Raw genomic sequence first — 25,617 nt, forward strand, 5'->3', positions numbered from 1 at the left:
AAATAAAGATGGACCTAATCTCACCCTACTTGTAGTTGGCAGGCTAATGGTGCCTGCAACAGCTTCTGCCAATCCCTGTGGTTTTTCTTATTTATAATTTTCAGTCCATTCTGCCTATGCATTACATTTAGAAAAACAGAAGCTACCACTCAAAACAAAAACCATATGGAGCTATTTCAAGAGAGCTGCAGTATGTGCCATTCATGTAAATGTGAAAATGACGAGACAGGGATACTGCAATTATCTAAACCCCAAGCATGGAGAAAACATTAAGTTTCAGGATTATATTTAAACATAACTTGAATACGCTAATATCCTTACCTCAGCCCTGATAAAATACTAGAACTGTAGGTACAAAATACATAGAAAAAAAAACACTCAAGTGTTTTAAGAGCAATCTATTCTAGTCTGGGACCACAAATGCTAAAGCACCATAATCCTGGTCAGACAGGTCTACAGCCATTTTTCAAGATTACAGATAGAGAACACCACAGAAATTTAGCTTTTGCCCTTTAGAATTATAAGCAAATGAGAACTGTCTAAAGGATTTCAGTGCATTAAAACTAATTATTAAGTTAGATGATTTGTTTACATAGGACAGAGTTAAGGTTGGTGATAGTATCAGAATAAATACTGTGACAACACAAATAGCTTGGAACAACTCTGATTACTCATTTTCTTGAAGTTAAACACACAGACTAAAATTAACAAGAGTAAACTCTTTAATTTCTGGTGTATTGAAAGCACAACAATTTGATCAACAGATTCATCAGAGCTTAGTCTCCTGGGAAGCCTCCTTCACTTTGCAGACAGGATAGTGAGACTGACCATGAAGTCAGTTGTCAGACCACACAGCAGGTCAGTTCAAGAGTGGACAGAAATATCCTGGGCAGAGTTCATGGAGATATCATGACCAGACAGACTTAGTTGAGCCTGGGGCAGGAGCCGCACCCTCAAGCAAACTTCTCTCTCAGTCTGCTAACCTTCTACTGCTTGCCCACATGTTCTACTTTTCCTCTGTATTATTCCCTTTATCCTCTCTTCCTCCTATCACAACAGCATCTTTTTCTAATTTGGTCCTAAATCCTGACTGGCATCACCTTCATTGCCACTGATGCACAGCACCTATGTGTTGTCTCCTCTTCCTGGAATATGAACTGACCTTTGCAAGATTTCTCATACAAAGACTTCGTTTCTTCTTTGCAGAGCCTCAGGAGCAAAATGCACAAATACAGGTAAGCTGCAATGAGGGCTTAGACCACCCTACAGCATGCTGGGCAATGGTCCTTTTTTCATTAATTGAAGGGGGCTACTGTGGAGAGTTGCTCATTCTGAATCAAAGACCTGTGCAACTATTGCTTCATGCAGCCTCTTATACTAAATGGCCTCCCTTACTCTGCAACGCTTCCAATTCTGCTAAGGAAGCTACAGGGTGAAGGAAGAAATAGCCCAGCTTTCTTGTTCTGCTCTGCAGTTCCTCAGCAACCTGAGGGAGCCAAGATCTGGTTACCCTAAGACAGAACCTGACCTTGAGAAAATAATTCCACCTTTCATCGTCAAGGCAGCAGACAGAGACATTGCTGCTGTCATGAGCTGCATAGCTCAGACATGGGTTATCTGCTATGAATATTTCAGTACCTTATTTTCCCTAATTGTAAAGTAAATGTAAACTAATAACCTATTTCATACAGGCCTCTAAAAACGTATTGCAGTCATGTCTGCAAATGCTCCAAGAGCTTTCTGGAAATGGCCTAAGGAAAAGCAAAGTATTCATATTTTTAATAAGTTTTACTCATGTACCCAGCTGTCATTTTTGTGCCTGATTAGTGGCAATAGGCAGTTTTCTACTATTTCCAAGCAGCTGATAGAGAAGAGCTGCAGGCAGATGTAATCTGAAGACCGCAAAACTCTGCTTACTGTCACTTTCACACCAGCATTTTACTTTTTTCTATGCCCATTTGTTAATGATCTCTATTTATATCTAACTCTAGCTCTTAGTTTGCCTTTGCCAGAGGCTTAACCATTAGAGGTAACTGTGAGGAAGGAAGGGAAAGAAGACACTGCCATAAATCAGGCTTTTGCCATGCCATATAATTATGAGGTGAGAAACCATGCAAAGCTTGCGCTATTTAGGAAGACATGAGCTTGGACAGTAGATCAGACCAGGTCAAGTCTCCTTTTATCCTTTGTACTAAATGTGAAAAGGAAACATCCCTATCACAGAACTTTCCTTCTAATCATGCTCAGTTTCTACTTTTTAAATTCCCTTTAAAATTTCTACACATTTTAATTCAGAGGGTGTTCTTGCATTTCATGTTTCCTGAATCCACTAAGCTCTCAGGCTCAGTAAGACTATTTCACATTTGTTCCAAATAAACACTGTATAAAAACATACTTTTGCCATAAGCTTTCAATGCATTGCCTTTTAATTTAAGAACAAGGCCGCACTCAATTATGAAAAGATAAACAGGAGTACTTGATTCACTTTGTCCTCTCCAAGGTAAACAATTTTAATTTAAGCAGCAGAATTAATACCACTTGTTTTCTACTCATCATTTTCTTCTTAAGGCTTCAAATCCTTTTTAATCTCTTGCTTTTTTCTTTTATCCCCTTTGAATAGGGCTAGACAGTGTGTTCCAGGTGAGACAACATCATTCATTTAAGGAAGGCATTTATTATTTTCCATTCCTTACCCGTCCTTACATTTTGCTCACTTGTTCACTTTACTATAAATAAGAAGCCCACTCAGTGTCATCTTTCTTTCAGAGATAAGATGAATGTAATTAATTGCAAAGACTGTCCATAACTTTTCCAAAACGGAGAAAAAGATATCACATATATGTGCTGTGTATGATGGAGTCTCCCACAGCTGTGTGAGAGGCATTCAATTTATTGCACACTTTCCCAAAATATTCCCATATGAGCAGACAGCCTGCAATCCTAAGAAACGCTTCAGGCTTCAGATTAGATTTCTGGAAATTCTTCCCCAAGTCTTTTCCAGAAAAAGTAGCTTCAGCACTTTACCTGGCCAAAGCATAATATCATTTCATTCTGCTTGACATAAGCATTACTGTCTTTAAGCATCCAGTCAGATTGGGAATGTCATTAGGAACTCAGAGAGTCATCTTCCACTTCTTCAGTGCTCAATCATAATGAAGGCTCTTCAGTGTTCCTCCTCCAAACCTTTTCCTTTCAGAGAAGCCAGGAATCTAGAGACATGAAAGATTAGTTGTCACATCAGAATCAGCATGAGCTCCCTCTAGCCCACATGTGAGTGCCTGTTACCAAGCCAACTGCAACGCCTTCCTCTTCTACACCATCTTGAGAATCAGGACTAAAATGCTTAAGCTTACTGCTAGAGGAGCACCATCAATTAAACAAGATGCAAAACTTAAGCATAGCTCGTCTGTTCTATGGAGCTCCTTAAGGCTTTTTGGCAAGCATTACAATAAAAGGTTTAATTTTGGGGGCAAATCCTAAACCAGTTAAGTGCAGATTTCAAAGTCCATATTTCCTCCAGGATTCAGATGCATACAAGAATTTCTACTCAATTTTTAAAACTGTAAAATAATGTTACCAAGTTCTGTTAAACAGCTGTTCAGACTTTATGCCTTCTAATCTAAGACAGCAGCACTTCACTGGTAGTTGAAAGTACAGTTTTATCAATTGCTGAAAGCTTTAGGAAAATAATCATAATAGAAATGGCTCCAACAATGTAAAGGATTAGCACTCCTGCTTTTGCAGCCAATCTGTAGACACTGCTTACCCCATGACAATGAGTGCTTACAAAGAAAATCTACTTGAAACCATCAGAAGCTTCTCTGGCTTAAGCATACTTTGAACAGATTTGCAGTGCAATGCAGCTGTGAATCCCTAAAAGAAAACATGCACTGCTTTCTAATGCTGTGTAAGATGTCTGTCCTATTGGTGGCATCATACAACTATTTGATTACAAAACAGAATAACTTTTAGATATCTAATTACATAAAAGCAGAAAGAGCAGGCCCAGTAAACACGTCCTCCCAGAACAATTCCACACTCTCACAGGAAATACAGTACATGAAAATGGAAGGTGTCAACCAAGAACTACAAATCACACCAGGAGAACATGGGCATGCATGGAAGGTATGGGATGAAATTATAATAAAAAGTATACTATTTAGGTTACACACTTCATTGCTAAACTGAGAAAGCTAAAGAGGTTACTCAAAATAGAAGTACACTAAAAAAATAATTTAAATTTAGTTAGGTTTTTCAGGCCCAAAACTCAAACAGATATGCAAGGTATTAATTCAGGAATTGTTTCGTTCATCTCTGAAAAGCAATCATCTCTAATGGAAAAATCAAGCAGATTTTGCACAAAGGTTCATCTCATCAAAACTGCTTTGGGAATTCAAACAGGAAAATTCAATCATTGTAACTAAAAAGTAGCAGAACACCATAGCTAAAAACTTATCTGCTTTAGCATTTTTTTATATCAAAGTCACTAATTAAGAGTAACAATTATTTATTTTTCAGAAATCTGATTGAAGCCATAGCTACAATTTGAAACTTATCATTCTTTCATCCTGAAGAAGTCTATAACAGAAATACCTCAAAACACGAATGATCGAAGAGACCTATTGTAGAAAACCCACAAATACATTTGTAAGACTTACATTAAGTAGATAATTTCAAATAATAACATTAAGAGGTTATAATGAAATCTCCAGTTCCAATTTGGATTTTGTCTCTTTAAATAGGACTGTCCACTGCTTAAGATCTGCTTTAAGCTTTTGAGCTGTTTTCAGTGAGTTTGGTGAAAGTAGTCATCAGAAAGCTGTAATCTTTGGCACGTGGCCAAAAGGAATATAAAGTTAATCCCTGGCTAGTGACTAAAAATGATCAAATAAGAAAAATAAAAATCTTATATTATGCATCAAAAAGAATCAGCACACAAGCAGATTTCTGCATTAAGCTATTATCCCCATGAAAGGGAGACTTAATTTCACTGGGATTTGTGGAAGAAGGAAGAGGGGAGCAAAAAAGGCATAATGCAGAACTGAAAGAGGAAAAAGCAAATTTATTTTTAAAAGGCATAAAAAATGCTCAAAGAAAGTAAGCGTTTTGTAATCTGCAAGTATTTTTTCCCCACTCTCCCTAAGGGGCTTTCAGCACAGCTATATCTAATGATACATTTGCTTGTATTTCAGTGGTGCCATTCACGGTAATTTGCAAGCACCTCACAGATATGATAAGTGGAACCCTTCTACTCTCTGCATATGGGAAGGTAAGGGGCACAAAAAGTTGAAGTGGCCTGCCCAAACCAGAAGAGTAATTTTGCTAGTTCTTCACCAACTGTACTGAAAACAGTTAATTCAGCCATTTAGCAATGAACCACAAGTTGCTATCACACTGCCATTTTCATTGTGGCTCCACTGGCTCTATGAAAACTACCTGTACAAAAAAAAATGCTAGTCCCAGCTGTGCAAAAAAAGCCTTTTCATTGACCTCCAGGACAGTATCGCTGGCCTAAATCAGCAATCAAGCAGCCTAAAGCTGACAGATCTGAAAGAAATCGTATTTACCCATTTTACTTCACTTTTGCAACTTCTAGTATGTTAGCATACTTACTTATTTTACTGCCAATACTGCCAATCACATTACAAACAAATACTTCAGCAGACAAAAGTCAGTCTTTTTTGTGTCTATTGAAAACAGCTGTGCTCCCATAGATTTAAAAACTCAAGTACCAGCATAGATTATCATTTAAGTCACACAAAGCCCATGTTTTAAAGAGGTCTCTGTCAGCACTTCCCATTACACAGGGAGAAACAAAAAAAAAAAAAAAAAGAGGAAAAATGACAAACCTGATTGCCATCTCTTAAGAAGTATCGCTTCTCTATGACCTGTGAAAAACAGAGAATGACCTTAGCTGGCATAGCATATGCAGATTCCAACACTTCACACATGAGCACTGAAACTCACAGCTAAATGGGACAAGGTCTGAACCCACATCTCCTGCACAAGGCCTATTGCTTTAAGCGCAATGCTCTATTATACACAGGAGTTACTATCTCCCACCATTCTTAGTAAACCTGTGTTATCCTCAATTTCCACACACCTGATATAGTCAGCCCCCTTTAGTAACAGAGGTGATGGTTTGGATGTCTCCTTACTACATCACAGTCAGTTATTACCACCACTCTCTGCAGGTGAAGCTGTTCTGAGCACTAGAAAAAGCTCGTTCTGCCTGTGCATAACAACTCAATGGTTCTGAGTAGCCCCTGTGCATAGGGGATGCTTGAGACAAGGCAGCCCGACTCGCTCTCTGAGAGCGAAGCACCAACTGTCTGTGCTGAAGGATACCTATGGAGGCAATACCATTAATCTAAGAACCAAAAAGCTATTTCTATCACCCTGTGCAGCCTACACCCACCTCCAAAGAAAATTCAAGCCAAATTGTCTCTTTCTAAAGTGTGCTCTGTTACAGGAGGTGATCTGCTCCACTGTGATCTCTTCATCCAGGGTATGCTTAAACTAGAGCATTCCTTCTGTCATTTTCACAGTAAGCCTTGGTGCTCTCTTGTGCAGGAAGGGAGATTCATATGCCAAATTTCTTCATTCTTCAAAGCTGGCTTTAACTAGGAGCAACAGAGCTTACCAGAGTTTTGTAACTCCCCACATTACTACCTTAGCACAATGCAAACCCTCTGCCCTACCAAAGAACTCCAAAAGCATATGCAGAGTGTCTGCACATCTGTGAGTTCTCTTTCATTGTTCTAAGCAGACCAAGAATCAAACCTTCAAGCAGATCAGCTATTTTCTGGAGGTTTCCAAAGGTAGATCAATCCTTGGCCTCCCCACACTTGGCTTGGACCAAATAAAAAAATGGAACATGAAAGGAGCAGCTGACTGTTGTTCCATGTTCAAATCACAGACAGCGTTCAATACACAGAACAATAAAATGTAATTTGACTTGACTTACCTTATCAAAAAACCTACTTAGCTTGACAGCATTGGATGAACCTGCAGCCAGGTAACGAGGATTGGTGCAATCCTAGAACACACAGAAGACAAAACCAAATTCAGCACAAGGAAATAAATGCAAGGAACCACAAGGAAATCAACATACCTTTTCCCCTGGCACATGCAATCAGTTAGGAAAAACACTGTATCTGCTCATTTCTGCTCCACAGTCATTTGAAAGAAAAGTTCAACTTCTGTTCTGTGAGTCAATCAGAGAATTCTAAGTGCCCTGCTACGTGCTCCATGTCTTCCTTCTGCCACCAGCTATACAGTTGGCGAATAATTTCTACAGACTATACAAGAGATTGTGCATACATGTGTATGTATATACAAGCATTGACACAACACATGTATATTTTTTATACATATATATACATACATTTATATATATATATATGTATATATATAAAGTGATCTCAGTGTTTCATTCAAAGATAGTCTGTGTCAGAACTAAGAACAGGGAAGAGAAAACTCCCAACCATCAGTTCTAAGCTCCAGTGATCTTATCTAACACCCCCCATACTTCCCTATAGTGAAACAAAGACGATCATTTCATCAAGCAAGGGGGATGGCCAGTCAAAATTTTTATGACTCCAGCATTACTGAGAAAATCTCCAAAAGCCCAATTTTTGTAACAACATCTTTACTTACCAAAAATTGAAATCAGTCCCATATAAAAGAAAAACAACACTGGTGACAAGGGTACTAACCAAATTTATCTCTTCAGCATTGAAATCCTCAGCCAGGAAAGCTGTTCTGGTCAAAACTTCATTGCGCTTTGTTTCTGGGATCTGATCCAGCTTAGTTCCTATTACCAGCAGTGGAATCTGGTTATCAGCAAACTGTTCACGGTCATAGTCACTGATGACGAAAACAAATGCAATTCTGAATAAAGTGATGGTCATGTAAGTGGGTACAGGGGCACCATCAGCTCCCCTGTCTCTTTCAAATAGCAGTCATTTATTTATTAAGGGTCATTACCTATCTAAATGAGAATGTGCTGTAACTGTATATTAAGGAAGGTCTTCTGCATCTAAGTCATTACACAGGAATTGAAAGGAAAGAGAAACCACATGAGTTTGATTTCTTCTCAGCATAGATGAACTGCAGAAGAAATGCTAAGACAAGCAGGCAAGAAACCGGAATTCCAGTATTGTGCCAAGTGTATGCAGCAACCAGAGACAGACCAGGGAGCTAGCATCTCTGAATATCTGGAGTTCCTACATACATACTGTTTTTAAGGATGGACAATGAAATAAATTGCAACAGTGAAACACTACTCCTTTCTACCTTAGATCAAAGAGGGTTGTTGCAACGACAGTTCTGTGGTGGCAAGTTACTAATTGTTTTGCATTCAAGTAAGGGTAGCCACTACAAGCTGAATTCCAACAAGCTTTGATTCAGATATATGAATAATGATCAAAGATAGCCTTTATAAAATTAATAGTATTGCAATTAAATGTGATCACAAAATCAAGCTCCAATCATTCCCCTCAGCTAGGATAATTACTTGTATGCCATTTTTCCTGAATAAAGATTTCTAGAAAGTAGTTTTACAACCAACAGCAACAACTTGACCAAGCAATCGCTAGTGGCTGAGCATCTGTCCCTGACAGAAGTTAAGCTTCTGAAAACTAAATCAATTGTGAAGAACCTGTATGTGGAAACACTGGATAAATCTGCAGTTTATATAATGCAAACCCTCTTTCTGTTCTCTCATGTTTCTACAGAAACACCTGTGTACCAGCACAGGCAGAAAACAATTGATATTCTTCCCACAAAAAGCTACTCCTTATTATTGCTTTCCGGCTCATGTGTGAGCTTTATCAGTGATCCGAACACCTCCTTGACTACATGTATAACAGGAGCATGGACTTACAGGAGAAAATACTTGACAAGATGTTAGAAAGCTAATTATGAACATGCTGTTTAAGCAGAGTTTTCTGAACTTATTTTAGCCATACTCCTGAAGTGATTCCCCCACCCAAACCAGAAAAATAATTAAATGAACTTCCTCGGTCTCGGTGCATTGAGGGAAGGCCTTTTGGAACACAGACATGCCAACCTATGACGCTTCCTTTACAAGGGCTTTGCACATCTCAGTACAGACACACAGGTCTACATCAGTGTAACCATAACAGAGTAACTACATCAGTGGACAAAGGAAGGGCTATGGATGTCATCTATCTGGACTTCTGTAAAGCCTTTGACAAGGTCCCTCACAACATCCTTCTCTCTAAATTGGAGAGGTATGGATTTGATGGGTGAACTGTTTGGTGGAAGAGGAACTGGCTGGATGGTCACACCCAGAGACTGGTGGTCAATGGCCCAGTGTCTGGATGGACACCAGTGACAATTGCTGTCCCTCAGGGGTCCATACTGGGACCAGTACTGTTTAATACCTTCATCAATGACATAGACAGCAGGATCGAATGCACCCTCAGCAAGTTTGCAGATGACACCAAGCTGAGTGGTGCAGTTGACACGTCTGAGGGACAGGATGCCACTGAGAGGGACCTGGAGAAGCCTGAGAAGTGGGCCCATGAAAAACTCATGAGGTTCAACGAGGCCAAGTGCAAGGTCCCACACCTGCATCATGGCAACCCCCAGTATCAATACAGGCTGGGGAATAAAGGGATTGAGAGCAGCTCTGTGGAGAAGGATTTGGAGGTACTGGTGAATGAAAGACTGGACATGAGCTGGTAATGTGCACTTGCAGCACAGAAGGCCAGTTTTATCTCGGGCTGCATCAAAAGTAGCATGGCCAGCAGGTCAAGGAAGGAAATTCTGCCCCTCTGCTCTGGTGAGACCCCACCTGGAGTCCTGTGTCCAGCTTTGGAGCCTCAGTACAGGAAAGACATGGACCTGTTGGAGGGAAGACCACCAAAACAGAGGGCTGGAACAGCTCTCCTATGAGGACAGGCTGAGAGAGTTGGGGTTGTTTAGTCTGGAGAAGAGAAGGCTCCAGTGAGACCTTACTGTGGCCTTTCTGTACTTTTTAAATACAGGGCCTCCTAAGAAAGATGGGGACAGACTTCTTAGCAGAGCCTGTTGCGAGAGAACAAGGGGTGATGGTTCAAAACTAAAGGAGGGGAGATTCAGGCCAGACATAAGGAAGAAATATTTTACAATGAGGGTGGTGAAACACTGGCACAGGTTGCCCAGAGGGGTGGCAAATGCCCCATCCCTGGAGACATTCCAGGCCAGGCTGAACGGGGCTCTGAGCAACCTGATCTAGTTGAAGATGTCCTTGCTCATTGCAGGAGGGTTGGACTAGATGACCTTTGAAAGTCCCTTGCAACCCAAACTATTCTATGATTCTATGACTCTAAGTCTTCAGGTATCAGGGAATGGACCCATTCTCACAGAGGCCTCAGACAAATGAAGGACAACATAAACCTATTTTCCTTTAGGGCAAAGTCTCTGTCATACAGTTTAGGAATCTACTGGCAGAATTGTTTGATTGGCAGTGTAAAACAAAAAGAACAGTTATTGTCCTTGATACTCTCAATTTTTTTGTCTTTCTTTCTTGAAAGTCTAGCCACATCTAATTTTGTGTGGACTTGAAGTAGCCTTAGGTATAAACAAAGACTTCCACAACAGCTTGGAATTACTGTGCCTTAATCCTGCATGTATGTTTTTCACTCACCCATTTGTCACAAGAACTCCTGTTGGAGCGACATCTCTGTTGAGTGCTTCCAAAGACCAGCGATACAAATTCTGGGATGATTTCTTGTTAGTTAAGTCATGCACTAAAATTATCCCTAAAGTGAAAAAGAAGACAGCAAGATGCTATTTAATGATATATATTTTTTCCAGATCTTACCAAAATGACATCTGCACAATCCCAGATATCTGAGAATGAAGACAGGGAAGTATAATCAGTTCAGTTACAGTGAACGCATAAAGCTGAAAATATCAGGATGCAGTAGGTTTTTTTTTTTTAAAGCTGCTTAACAGGAATTGGATAAGAGCTAAGAGAAAAATCTCATGAAATGAAGGAACAAACAGCCACTTCAGGGTTTAATCCATAAGAGGCGTGCAGGCATTCCCTGATTCTGCTCTGTCTAGTCCTAATGATACTGACCCTACATTTTTTAGAACTAATTATATGTATTTGGGGAGGTATCCAAGGGGAAACAGACTCTGATAAACTTTCACAGTCCACCAAATGGCTAGTAGAAACATGAATTAATAACATTTTAAATATTTAAGATTAAGCTTCTGCCATTTTGCACTACCATGATCCTTCCAAAATGTAAATTCTGAGACAGAAAAACAGCTAGCCAAACTTCCTAGCTGTGCTATTAACAGACACCCACTTCTGATAACCACAGTTCCTAACTCAATTACCAACTCCTGCTAGCAAATTTCTTCTATTTATTCACACCTTCTGCAACCTGTGGAATGTTCTCACTTCCTCCAGACTTCAAACCATCATTCACTCAAAGACAAAATGGAATTATACCCCTTGCCTTCATCAGGATTTGTTCTCAACACAGTCCACTGGTAGAAAAAAATTGTTCATTTAATCTTTCACTTTTACTCCCAAAGGTGCCACCCACTGTATACAGTATGAACAAACCACATTTCTACAAACTTTCTTCACTACCCCACACAATTCTGCACAGCCTTTCCTATGAGAATATCCAGCATAACACGACCATAGCCCTCTTTCAAAGCATTTAATTCAGGAACAACATAAAAATGCAACTCAACTGTGTATCTCCCTCCAGCATAGGGAGAAAAAGCCTGACACAACACAACTTGGCCTACAGCAATGGATTCAGAGGCACTGCTGTGTAATTTGTGAGAAGCACTCTCCACCTCTACACTCTCTTCCCCAGTTAAGTTTTTGATTGGCCAGTTCCCTTATCTGCTTCACTGAAAACCTATGTAGTTTAGTTGCACCAGCAGAAAAAGACTGCGTCAACATCAAAAAAGGTCAGGCAGGACCAATGGCTACTCAAGGCAAAGTTCCTCCCCGACTAAAGTCTGCAAGCCCCAGCTTCACTGCCAAGTCACTGTCGTGGAGTATCATAGTCCACACACCAGACCCAGGGACACCAAAGCTTCTAGAAGACCTGCGGTTAAAACAAAACAACTGTATCTGACCTGGTCAACAACCAGGTCTCCCTGGCAATGCGCACAGAGGCTGCCACAATCAAACATTAACTATCTTTTGATCTCAGTTTTTTCAGACCACTGAAAGCCCAGAAAGCACAGTCAGACAGAAGGAATGCATTCATCTTCTCTTCTTACATCAGGTCAGTCAGAGGCAATTTGTGAGACAAGCTCTAATGAAGGAATTAATCTAATGAATGAAACCAGAGCCAAAGCTAACTACCAAAGTCAACAGTTCTCATATGTGAACTGCCTAATAGCATCTTTTCAGCATGGGAGATAAATAACTCTATGTTAATAACATCATCAATTATAATTCAGATGCGTAAGTTCAAAACTTCATCTCCTAATGGGCTGTTCTAGAATATTTCCAAGTCTGACCCACACTCACTGGCATACTGTGGATTTGGTGTCAAAAATAAATAACATTTTTTCATATACCAAAGCAGCTTGCTTTGAGGGCACATCTCAATTCAAACCTTATTTACAGAGGTCTGGTTAACAATAGAAGCAAGAAGTACCTACACACAGTTTTCCTCCTGGGAGAGGAGGAAGAAATAACTAGTTAAATAATCCCAGAGCAAAAAATGTCTATTGTATAGCTTAACACATTATTGAAAGGCCCTCAAATGACTTGGAACAAGGAATGAGAATCAAACAGAACATTTGAGACAGTTTTTCAAAAGCAGTTGTTAATCTGGTATACACCTATTTTTAGTGAACTATCCTTGGATGACAAAAAGTAACAACTGAAACACTGCATTATTAGCTTCGTAATATCTTATTTGCTCTTACTAATGGCACAGATGAACTACTAAACCTTTAAGTAAGCATCTCAACAGAAGGCATAAAATACTACTTTCTATTCACAGCAAGTTGCAAGATTTGAATATTTCAAATAATGTGGCAAATTAAATGAGTACATAGATAATCAGCATATTGCAATTTTATGGGAGAAAAGTTCAAATTTGCCAGGGTAGGATATCACTAACAAAGTTCATATAAATTCACGTAATGATTTCCCTGCTGTAGTTTTTGGAACTGAATGGACAATAAAATATAAATAATATTTCTGAATGTATATCAGGCCTAGAAAGGTGAAGGCAACCTTTATGTCTGCAAGTGTAGCTGGAAGGGACATCACTGCAACTTCAAAGGCTCCCTGTTGCACCTGCTGAACAAGACTGTAGCAAAAGGCTGATGAAGCTCACCTGCACAGGTTTGCCTAAAATAGCTTTCCAGTTAAAAACTGAATCCATAAAATTATGCCTACAAATGGTATAATTTTTTTTCCTGTATAAACATACTGGAATTAGAGAAGAGAACACTATAGCCCTCAGCCAGACTTACAGGAATCCTATCTCAGAACCAAGTGACTGCTTGTAACAGAAACAGTGATAAAACCAGACTTACACCAAGCAAACTTACCATTCAGCAAGTTATAAAATACTGCTCGTGTGCTTTTCACACTAGTGGCACTACCCACTGAACCTCCGACATCCCACAGCTCAATGTAGTAGGTCTTCTCTTCTGGAGTCCCTTCTTTGTAGTCATGGATCTGATGAAAAATTCACAGCGTCCATAACCACAGCACCAGCTCACGGGAGTTAATCCACACAACACTTACACATTCAGCTGAAAGGATTATTGGATAGAAATTTGTAAATTCTCACGTTGACACCATTTCAAATCTCTCAAGTAGAAGAGAGATAGAATGAGTCAAGCAGTGGCCACTGGATACCACAGTTCTTACTTGAGATGGAGCTTGGCAAGTCAGCAGGGAGTATCTTTTCCACCTCAATATTAACCAGCCTAATGCCTCATGATGTGCTTAGAAATAACATATTGCCAAAGCAGATGAGAAAGTAAGGTCCTGACTTCTTACAGTTGTTAAAACATACATGTTAGTACCGCAAGAATATTAACACAGGTGCCCACATCGGATTCCAACTACCCACATCTTTTTCCTCTCCAAATTTTCATTGACATCGCAACTGAACTAATCAATCAACAATTTTTGCCCCAGAATCTGCTAGGTAGTTTTGCTCCACAGTCAATCAGGATTGCCATGTTTCTTTCCCCAAAGTCTGGAAATATATTTTAGCATTCTTTGAGGTGAAACTCACAAGACAGCAAGACAGGGTCACTCCTAACCTATGGCAACACATTTCAAGGAGAGTGCAGCAAAGAGCAATGAAGGGAGAAAGCATTTATCACCAGCCCAGGAGGACTGTAGGTTGGGCTGAAAATGTATTACATTAATATCCTCATTCCTTTAATAGCAGGTCCTGCAACGAGGAGAAAGGAAGAGAAGCAACCCTATGGTCATGGTCAGTACCCTCAAATTAAACAAGCAATTTTTTTTCCCCTGATATGTTTGGCTGACAATTTAGTTGTGCATTAAGAGCTTCTCAGGGAGGCACGGTTTAAGTTCCTTGCCTTCTGACTTCCATGACTTGCAACACACCAGTGGCCACTGCAGTAAGTGGAGGTGCTACAAATGACAAATATCTTGTTTGCTTTTGGCAACCTTGTAAGGTCGGTGAAAAACTTGCTCACACAAGTGCTTGGCTCACATTTAATATTATTTACTTCAAAAGATTATTTGCTCAGCAAAACAAAACACTAAAATACACTTCTTTCTGGGGCGGTGAGTAATGAAAATGAAAAGAAGTCAAGTCTGTTCTCCTGCCTTAGGCTTTAAGCCATGAGTAGCAAGAGGTCGGGCACATAACCTACTCGAACATCCACCGAGCAGCCCACTGTCCACGACGGGTTTCCCAACACCTGGTTATGGCACAAGAGGTGAACAAGTGAAGACTTTCCGACACCTGCAAGTGTACACAGAGAATAAAACCCCCTGAGAGATCACACTAAGGTAGGTAAAAGACACCAAGGGGTAATGGGGAGAAGCACTGATGAAACGCGACAGTCCCCTCGCCGCCCTTCTCCCGGTGGCGGCCGATAACGGCCACCGGCCAGTGCCCAACGGCCGGGGCAGCGCAGCGGGGAGAAGGCGCGAAGCCCCGAAGACCAGCGTGGGCACCTGCACTGCCGGCCCCAGGGTACGCGACGCGGGGCGGGCAGAGCGCCCGTCCGGCGTTGCTCGGGGAGCCGGGGCTCCGGCCGGCGGATTCCAGCCGGGGGACGGGCGGGGTGAGCAGAGGGGCCGGGCAAGGGAGCGGCGCAGTGCGCATGCACCATCCAGCACCTCGGGGAGGGTAGCTCCCCCCGGCTCCGCGTTGGTGGGGATATGCCCCCCACCCTCGCCGTACGCCCGCGCATTGGGCGGGAGGGGTGCGGGAGGCGGCGGAGCGGGGAGGGACACTCACCGGAGTCGCCCAACACCAGAACCTTGACCCTGTCCAAAGCCGCCATTTTACCCTACCTAGCAACAACCCTGCAGGCTTCCGGGCTGTCCCGGCGCCGCCAATCGCAGCGCACGATCCTTCTGCTTCACTCCACCCATTGGCTGGCTGCTCGACCACCGGCGTCGTTTTCACCTTTGATTGGTTTAACTCATGTAAAAGCGGGAACGCCTGGGGCTCTGTAGGGATGCGATTGGCTCCCTTTCCTGTCGTTTACCGCTCAGCCACGGAGCGGAATGGCTGCTGGGGACGGAGGGGGGCGGTGCCGCGCACGCGCGGAACGTGGAGGGCAGTTGGACGAGGCTCCCGGCGCCCGGCTGACGCCACAGGCGCGCGCGGCTCTGACGTGCCCGTGCGGAGCCGCCGAAAGCGCCGCCCGGAGCGGGGAGAGCTGGAAGCGGCGGCAGGTCAGTGCCGGCCCCGGGGAGCGGCGGCCGTGCCCGCCCTGCGGCGCCATCCCGGAGCCAGCGGACGAACCGCGCGGGGAAACACGCGGTGCCACAAGGGGAAGCGGCCGGGCGCCCCCTCCCCCCAGCTCTGTCTCCCGCGGGCCCCGCCGCGGTGGGTACTGTGGCCCACGGGGACCCCTGGCTCCAGTTTTGGGTGTTGCTGAGGGGCCTGGCATGCCGGCCCCGCCCGCGGGGATCCGTACTCCCCGCGTGTGTGCGGCTGGGCCGCTGCCCTGGGGCCTTGCTTCGATTTTGGCTCCAAACCACCATCTGCCTCTCCTCGTGTGCAGCTTATAGGGGATTTCTTGTTTGTGTGTGTTTAGTGTCATGTTTTTACAGCAGCCTACACAATCGGGTGTTGGAAGCTCACACAGAAAAGCCGTACAAACAGTATGAGGGGCTCTCCACTCTCTTGGCTTTAAAGCTTAGTCTGCTGCTACAGTCCAGTCTGTGCAATTTGTAATTGGAAGGAAGCTACAAGATTATGGGAAGCTGAGGAGTAATTGACACTGTAACAAATCTAGGGTGCAGTGAAATGAGCTGGATGTGTTGGCTCAACAGCCTGTTGCTGTCAAAATGAACATCTTTAAGCTCATTCTTTTGTGCCCTATTTGGCCATTGGCTGAGCCATACAGTGAAACCATTTAGGTCTCCAGGTCAAGAAGATATCTTCTTTATGGGCTCTAATTTTCTTATGGCTTCATAAGCTTGCTGGTTCCCTGAGAAGGTGATGAACATTACATCTCATAATGGCGCTAAGCTGTTAAATGGGTGCAACTGGCAAACTTGTGTTACAAGTGGCTCAGAATGAATAAGGAAGATCGGCATTCTGAAAAGCTTGTTCACCAGCACACAGTTAAGCTACCTTTTCATGAAACATAGGTGGCTTAATATCTTTCAACCACTGTTGAAAAACCTGGAAGGAAAAAAAAAAGGTATTTTTTATGTCTTCTAGTGGTGCAGATTGGTGCACTGGAAGATCTGAGTGTCAGTGCTGGCATGGGAGATGGCAAAGCCATGTGCTTGGGAGAGGAGCAAATACCCTCTGGCAGCAATAAGGGATGATGGGAGTTTCATTCCTGCCTTCCACTGCCTTTAAGATACTATTTATGGCTCACTTTCACACAGGATGCTTTAGGGAATTATTCTAAAGAAGAAACCATGTGAATTAAAGCTACCCTGGAATATTGTTATTTAGCTTCTCTGTTTCTTTATTCCTTACATCCACAGTATATACACTTCCGTGCCACACCTGGGTGCACTTAGACTTTTCCGAACCCGATGCTTTCATAAATCTTTGTATTAGTTTCTGGAATTCCTGAAAGTCAGACAATACCACTCACATCATCTATCATGATGAGAAGTGTCACAATCCAGGGTATGAAAAAAATTACTGCTTTCTTCCTATCAGAAACTTAACAAGGGATGCTGGCGTTAAGCCCACTGTACCTGAGTGTAATCATGACTTCTTAGGCTTGATATTTGTGAGAAATCCTCTTTTTTTCCTTTAAAAAAACCCCAAACCTTAGAGCTTCATTATGTGAGGGCCAATGTCTCCAAAATAACAGATATACTTCTACTGGTATATGTTCAAATCAGAGTTTAAATTTTAAGAATTTCTGATGTCCATGGTTAAAATGTTCTAGTGGCTTCACATTACAATTGATTAAACATCTTTGCCAGTATGTGGGGGAAGCTCACTCTTCTACATCCCTAGCCATGCTTTCTACTCTCTGCTTTGTATAGATTCTAGTCTGGTAACATAAATTTCGGTTCTTGAACTTTTCCTCCTTGCCCTCCCTGTAAAATACCTTACTTTTTTTTTTTTGTATGTTTTTCATTTTTTTCTCAGCTTGGTTCGCCTTGCTACATGAATTGGCAACTGTCAAAATTATCACAGAATGGCAGGGGTTGTGGCTGAACGCTGGGAAGGAAAAAAAAACTTCTTTGTGGGAGGGAGAGTATAATTTGTCTTAAGCTGTAAAGTGAAACTATACCTTCACTATTCTAGCCACTAAGTTTGGTGTTCCATAAATAATGCACTACATTTTTTTCTACAGCTACACCTGTAAATAGTTTGTTAATGATAATGTGCATTTGAAGGACTTCTCTTTGTATATATTCACACAGGGGGTCCTTTAATTTACATCCTGAGCCTGCATTGCTCAATTTCTGCTTTGCATCGTTAGACCTTGTGGCCTTATCCTGTGTGATTTCATATATTTTTACTTGTGAAATTAGGTGAAAATATTGTAATTTCAGCCAGGCCTTTCAGCCTTTTTGTGTGCAGTTGCAGCACAACATATCATGTTCAGTGAGGAAAACCCTATGATACTTGTGGCCTCTTGGTTTCAGTTTATGGGATGCCCATAAGAAGGCAAAATTTGAGTGAAAGCAGATGTTCTTTTTTCTTTTAATACTTCAGGGCAGTTCTTGCAATGAAAATAGATGATTTCTCATCACGATGGAGTGCAGAAGGAAGGCCAAGCAACGGTATTCCTGAAGCCTCCAAGGAATAGAATTCACTAAGCTTTTGATAAAATGCCAGAAGACTTTGGGTTTGCAACTGATGTGGGATAAAGGCAGTTGTGGATAACAGAGACACGTTGCACACATCATCCAGTCACTACAGAGAAAGGCCAAAAAAAAAGCAGAACTGAAAAGTGAAGATTCTGTGCCATTTTCAGGAAAGGATGAGTAGTGTCTGAGGTCACATTGTACAGACATTTAAAATCTTGGTGGCATGTTTTCCCACTGTAGTTCTGAAATTTGTGCCTTCCTGCCCTTCACTCAGGAAGATTCAGAATCGCTCCTCTCAGCTTAGCCTCGTCGTCTTCTGGAAGTCATAATTTTAAATTTTATTAGAGTGAGAGACTACAAAACTAGGATCTGATGTTTGCAAGTGCCTGCTGGAGTGGGATGTGGTATATGCTGGCTCCTGGTAGCAGTGCTTACAGGTGAGGAACTCTATTATAATCTGATTTTGATTTTTCCTGAAGAAGATGTCAGTGGTGTAAGCAAGTATTTTCTTTTTTCCTTTTAAAAAATTTTACGGCAGAAGCCTGCAGAACCATTTTTCCCAACAAATCAGCAAAACCTGGTCTCAAAGATTTAGCGAAAAAGAGCACTGACAATTTAAATTAGATGTGGGGAAAAAGAGGAAGTATCTTTCCAAGTGTTAGCATAATGTCTGATAGACCTAGATTCCCGGACACCCCTGCAACTCCCAAGTTTTCCTCCAGAAGAGATCTGGGGTGTTATAAAGGGTTTGTGTACCCAAGGGAGTTGGAGGAGCAGTCTGCTTCCTTTTTCAGGACCCCGCTTTTAAAATATTTGCCTTGTCAAATATATGAACAGTGAGACTCAAAGTTACACATTAAAATAGGGTGATGTTCACTTGCAGCGTTGGATAAAAATCCAGGCTAATTCTCTGGCTGACTTATGTTTTTATGGTTTTTTTTAGTTCTAGTTTAATCTACATTGTGTCTCTCCTTTTTAGTACTTTTCATCTTTTATCTCAGCTTTAGTCAGGAAAAGCAGGAAGAAAAACAGATCAAACATCCTTAGCAGAATTCCTGTTTGAGTTCTCGAAAGAATTATTGAAATCTTTGTACATAGAGAAGAACAGTTCAGGTACTTCGTTGCATCAGGAAAGTCCTGACCAGTGGAGATGTTTTCTCAGTTGAATTTTTGTCTTCTATACGGCCTTTGGTTCCATCATACTGAGTGTTTTTTTTGCGGTCACTTGCTCTCCTCTTGATTTCCTTTCTGACATCTCTAGTTATGCTCAAGACCTCTGCCTCATACACTTTTACTCAACCTAGAGTATGATCTCTATTTTACAGATTATACACTGTGTTTCTTCACCCAACAGATCCAATATTAATGTGTAACTGTAGGTCTCTCTTCCCAGTGTTGTCCTTTATAGCCACATCAGTATTTATTGTTACATTCAGAGCAATTAAAAAAAAAAGTGTTTTTAGGGTTGCTGTCCTCCTGTGATAATATACACAGATCTACTTTCCTCCTATACCCGTAATACTGAATTGTATTCATATAATTACCCAGAACAATTCCCCAACAGCTGTCTTTTAATAAAGCCTATGTTTAAATTCTGAATTTTTTATTTTTGCTCTTTGTGAATGTCATCCTGTCCGGTGTGCTTTATTATTGGTGCTCTAGGTGCTTACTGTGTAGTGGTCTATATTGGGCGTTATTTTTCTTTTTTTTTTTCCTTGACAATGTCCCTTGATGTTTATACATTATTAAGGTCCGTACAGACATTATTATAAAACAGATGCACGTCCATTAAAGCCTTATTAGGAGATGTTATCATATTTCTTTGCACACTTAATTAATTCAGGCTTGACTTACTGCTTTGATGGAAGGTGAAATCACTGTTCAAGGATGAAATGGTAAAGTCCCCCACTCCCCCACCTCTGTATTTTAAACTAATATTTTTGTGGCACTGGGTTATAATTTGTGAGCTGGATCACTGTATTTCTTGCTGGGTGAAAGGTAGTAAGGATTTGCAGCTCATCTGCTGTCACCTGGGATTCTTTGTGGGCCAAATGTCAGGCTTTCCTAGAGAAACAATTTGTTACATGCTGGCTTGATGAGTTCTGGCAGCAGGATATGCCATTGTTCTGGATCATGTAGTTTATATGAGAACATGATTATTAAGGATGTGGCAAAATATGTCCTTTATCCAGCCATACAGATCTTGTTTGAGCCTTTGCTTTTGATTAGATGAACATGTGTCCATGCTTGTGTTTAGAACTAAGTTAGTTGTGTTCAGCATTGTTGACTTTCATGTAGGAACAATTGACAAGGGTGTTCTTTGGTGGCTTTAGTTCTTTTTTTTTTCTTTCTTTCTTAAAGCTGACACTAGCCAGTTGGTTGTCTCACCCAAAGGCTGTCTTCTGCAGGATTTAGAAGTTAATTCATGTTAATCAACTTTTTGAAGTGGAGTTTAATGGAACATAATGGTTTGTGGTGGTTTCAGAAGCTTGTATTTCCACATATCCCTGCCTGGAAGAAAACCGGTGCTGTATTCAAGATGCTCATTATTACCTGAGGATGTAGAAGATTTGGATGTCACTAAAAACCTCCCAGTAAAGGAGAAGAAATAATTGTGCAAAAACACCTAGTCCCACTAGATGAAAAAGATAAATTTATACAGATTGACACTAAGAAATATTGTTAAATCTCTATTGCTGGAAAGTGTGTACTCCTAGAGATGGTTTTATTTATTGGTCCCTGGTAGGTCTCAGTTTAAGCTGTTTGAGTGCAGCATTTGGGAAATTGTGCCGTAAACCTGTTTTGAAAGCGGCTGTGGAAATCGGCAGCTCGCTTGTCAAAGAGATTAGTGCAGAGAAAATGCTTTCCATCAGCTCTCAGATGAGGTATACAGAGTGAGTTGTGCTTATTTAAAACTACTTTTCTCCTTTTTGTTACAACTGATGTTCTGAAGGTCACTGCGCCCACTACAAGTTGCTTTGCCAGCTTTTCCTGCAAGGAATTTTTAAGGGACAGTGAATTGGTGAAGATAGAAGGTTTGTTTGTTTGGTTTTGAGATCCGTACTTAAAAACCTCTTGAGTTTCTAAATTTGACTTTTTAGTTCTGGGGTGCCAGGTTTTATTTAAAATTTATTTATTTTATTTAAAATCTTTACATTAATGTTATTAAACTCTGAAAAGGATTTAACAATTTGAATAAATAAAGGCTTCCGGCCAGCTTCTGCATTGACATTGTTTTATATTAATAGTATCGCTGTGTTGCAGACAGATTCAGTCAAAAGCAAGATTTATCTTTAAGTGACTGAAAGACTGTAAAAATACAAACAGAGTGAAATTGATTTTCAAGTACTATGTCCTGTGATGGTATTCAGATTGGGTCTAACTTAGAAATTTAAAAATACTATAAGGCTAACTTATCACGGGGCATCTTTTATTGCTAATGCTTTTATATTTAATGCAGAGCTCTACAAAACTGTCCTTTGTGTGAGGCAAATCATTGTGTTTCTGGCATGCAAAAGAAAGCTAACTGATTCTAGTAGTACTTGTTTCACAGCTAATTCATGCCATGGTAGACATATTTCGATTTAATTTCCTTGAAGGGGAGTTGGAGCTGGACATCTGAGCGTTGTTTTCTGTAGGCTATTCTGAGCTTGCACGCCAGCAGTCAACAAATGTTGTTAATTTCATTTCAGTTTGAGCACTGTGAATACCATTTGGCTGTAAGTTAGAAAAAAAAGAAAAGCTCAAGCAGAGAAGCATTTTAAAAGAAAAGTATGAAAGTGTGTTTTGTGTTCTTTTTTACCCAAACAGCAAAAAAGAGTGGACCATCTTAATTTACTTACTGTTAAGCTCCACAAATGACAGGCTAATTGCTTTCCAGTTGCACTAGCCATAACCCTTAAGTGGAACATACCGCCTCAGTTGCAGAAGAGGGTAGGGGCTGGAGAGAAGTAAAGCTTCAGTGGGTAATGTTGCTTAAAGTTTTCTGAGAAGGCAGTGTTTTTCATACAAAAAAAAAAAAAAAAATTCAAGCAGGCTATTGTGGTAAATGATCACAGATTTTTCAGTAGTCTTAGCTAATGAGTGAGTCATCAGCTGCTTGGATACTTGTACAGCTTGGTGATTTCAGAGGGATGTCTTAGTGTGGGGTGTACATAAAAGTTCTAAATTGGGGTTTGTCGAAAAGGATCTTGCATGTTTTATGATAGCAATGAAGAAAATAGCATATCAGTCCAGATTCTTTCTTCTGGTGTTGACCTTCTCTTTCCTTTATTTGAGACTTGAATGCTGTGGAGGTACATATACAGTGTGAAATGCATAATAGAAGTGAAAATTGAGATTGGCAGAGTTGTACTATTTATGATATTAGTTCACAGATAAAAATTGCTTAGCAATGATGAACAAAGAAATTAAGGTGTGGGGTTCTTCAGTTGAAGAAACCTTTTGCTTAAGAAATGGTTATTCATATCCTATACTAGCATAGAAGTCTCATATTGAAAAAAGCTAATCAAAGCCTTATTTGAAGTTAACTGAAAGTACAACCCCCTGAATAGATATTTCAAAAGCATCTATAATACTTCATGCTTATTTTGAGCATTTCATACACAGAAACCCAAGTGCATTATGAGTGGAGGGGAATTTTGTTATTCCCTAGAGATGGGCAGACTTGAAAGAGTGGAGGGAGAATGTGCAAAACCACTCTGTGAAATGGCAATAAGCCTTTGCTCTCTGCCTTATGGAGTTGCTTCCCTTTTTCCTTCCACTAGACAAAACTGGCAGCTTCAGAGTAGTCACTGCTGTTGTCTACTGTCACTGTCTATTGGGGCTTGATTTTTGCCTGTGTGGCACAGGTGACAGAAAGAGAAATTCCTTGCATTATATGATCCTATATATGATGCTGTGGATGTCACAGAAGCATGTAATTGCCATGACCATTTGTGCCATTTGATATTAAGGTGAATAAAAATGAAGTGAAAATACAGTATTTCTTTAGCAATTATTGTCACAGGTAGTGCAGTAAGTTGTCGTAAGTAACTCAAAGGACCCTTCATAGAATACTTTTTCTTTTTAAACACATCATCTCCTCATGTTCACTAAGTCTTGACTTTTACTTCATTTATCATGCTATATTATCTGTGGTCTTCTAAGGCCTGAATGTGAGACACTTTAAATGAAGGATCGGCCCTTTGGAAAGACCAATTTGCTCATCTAAGATCAAGGCTGAAGCAGTCTGTGATGTAGGAGTTGGTAGTGCTAACAGTTTTCATGCTGCAGATGGTTGACTAAGGTCTATTTATCAGAAAGTAAGGAAAAAGTGTATCTGTTCTCATTGTGCAGCTGGGAGTTTTTGCCTGAATGCAAACCAGTTTCTACTGGCAAGCTATCCTTGTATAATATCTCTGCCCAGTGATGTCTGAGGACTAGAAGCAGGCAGGGCTACTTAGAGTATGATAAAGTGACATCAGCCGGGGTCATAAGACTGTTCCTCTCTTGGGCTGTCAAAGGACATTTCTTGCTGTAGCCTTTTTCTACTTCTCCCAAACTACAAGTCTTAACTGATTGCGAAGCTGTCTGCTGGAGCTCGGCTTCAAGACAGCTTTCTTGTTCTGTTGCTGTGACTGAGTAGAAATGAAATCTGCCGTATGTTATGGTACCAGTTTCTTGTGTGCTTTTTTAAAGTTTTCCATCATTTTGTTTTGCATGAGAGGTACTGTTTCCTAATTCTACTTCTGTAGCATTGGCATTATTAACACCTAAGGAGGCAGTGCAGGGCTTGGGGAAGAGAAATAGAAAACACTCCATCCTTTTCTTTGCTCTAAGTGAGAAAAATCAAAACTTCTGTAGTCAGAAGAGTAGCTAAGAATCCATCTGCCTTTTTACATTGCAGTATACATGAAGCTCAAGATCTGAACCTGCTATGACTGACCCAGACGTCCTCACTGAGGTCCCAGCAGCTCTCAAACGTCTTGCCAAATACGTGGTGCGTGGCTTTTACGGCATCGAACATGCTTTGGCTCTGGACATTCTCATCAGGAACCCATGTGTGAAGGAAGAGGATATGTTAGAACTCCTGAAGTTTGATAGGAAGCAGTTGCGGGCTGTTCTCAACACCCTCAAGGGTGATAAGTTCATCAAATGCAGGATGAGGGTAGAGACAGCTCCAGATGGCAAAACCACCCGTCATAACTACTACTTCATCAACTACCGCCTTCTGGTTAATGTGGTGAAGTACAAGCTGGACCACATGAGGAGGAGGATTGAGACAGATGAAAGAGACTCCACCAATCGCGCCTCTTTTAAATGCCCCATTTGCTTCAGCACTTTCACAGACTTGGAAGCCAACCAGCTGTTTGACCCCAGAACAGGTAAGTTTACAGGTAACAGAATGCTCTTGCTCTCTCCTTTGTCTGTAAATGCAGGAGATTAAGGAAACGAAGTCTTAGGAAAATTCTCTTGAGTTGAACTGGAGCTAGAGGGCACTCTGTTTCTGCAGGTGGTGTTTGGGCAAAATACGTAAGTAATGTATACAGACTTACACAGTCTGTACAGGCAAATAGCAGTGTTGGTAAAATGCTTGAGTGACAAGCAGTAGAGAAGTGGAGGTTGTATCGCAGTCGAATTCTAGGATGAATTAGGTAATGTGTCTTTGTTGGAAGTTGACAGTTCTTCAGTATAACCTGGTCTTGCCTGTGAACTATATGACTTACTGTTAGTTTGCCAAGAGGCCGTATATATGGTTGACTTTGATATGCAAAAATTTTTAATTTAGAGATGGTCATTCAAAGAGTCAGTTGTTACTGTTTGATTTTCTTCTATCCATGTCATTATACTGCACAACCTTGTTTCCCCAGTGTAAAGCAGTCTCACAAAAGTTAAAAGAAATTAATTATGGACTTGTCCGTGGCTGGGAGTAAACAAGATTCTTTTTCAAGTGTGTGTCGCAGTCTCAGTGGAGATGCATACCTGCATATGAAGTAAGAATCCTTTCTGGGTATCATTGTCTACAGGGGCAGTCCAAATACTTTCTGCTTCTGTGCCGGGGAAGAAAAGGAAGAACACCTGCACCTGATGAGATCCTATTTTGCTAGTCTAATCTGAGATTATTTTGGGGGGAAGGCAGGAAGCAGGGGTTGGGTACTAGGCTTCCA

The 25,617-nt window shown here is 41.0% G+C and overlaps 2 protein-coding genes across 2 annotated transcripts in view; one reads left to right on the forward strand and one right to left on the reverse strand.

Moving 5' to 3' along the window:
* Positions 1 to 704: 704 nt before the first annotated feature.
* RABL3 (RAB, member of RAS oncogene family like 3) lies at positions 705 to 15,620 on the reverse strand. Its single transcript, XM_065077369.1, has 8 exons — positions 15,465 to 15,620; positions 14,872 to 14,963; positions 13,561 to 13,690; positions 10,658 to 10,772; positions 7,719 to 7,869; positions 6,968 to 7,039; positions 5,850 to 5,888; positions 705 to 3,209 (listed from the first exon to the last, which is right to left on the reverse strand). Exons 1-8 carry the CDS (start codon positions 15,508 to 15,510, stop codon positions 3,144 to 3,146), a joined length of 711 nt encoding a protein of 236 aa, XP_064933441.1. The 5' UTR covers positions 15,511 to 15,620; the 3' UTR covers positions 705 to 3,143.
* Positions 15,621 to 15,766: 146 nt separating this feature from the next.
* Positions 15,767 to 25,617, forward strand: part of GTF2E1 (general transcription factor IIE subunit 1) — a 50,031-nt gene continuing 40,180 nt past the window's right edge. The window contains exons 1-2 of the mRNA XM_065077346.1: positions 15,767 to 15,907; positions 24,357 to 24,834. Coding sequence (XP_064933418.1) covers positions 24,387 to 24,834 — 448 coding nt within the window. The 5' untranslated portion in view covers positions 15,767 to 15,907; positions 24,357 to 24,386. The remainder of the gene's footprint in view (positions 15,908 to 24,356; positions 24,835 to 25,617) is intronic.

Source organism: Columba livia, chromosome 1 (assembly GCF_036013475.1).
Source record: "Columba livia isolate bColLiv1 breed racing homer chromosome 1, bColLiv1.pat.W.v2, whole genome shotgun sequence".
NCBI classification, from domain to species: Eukaryota; Metazoa; Chordata; class Aves; order Columbiformes; family Columbidae; genus Columba; species Columba livia.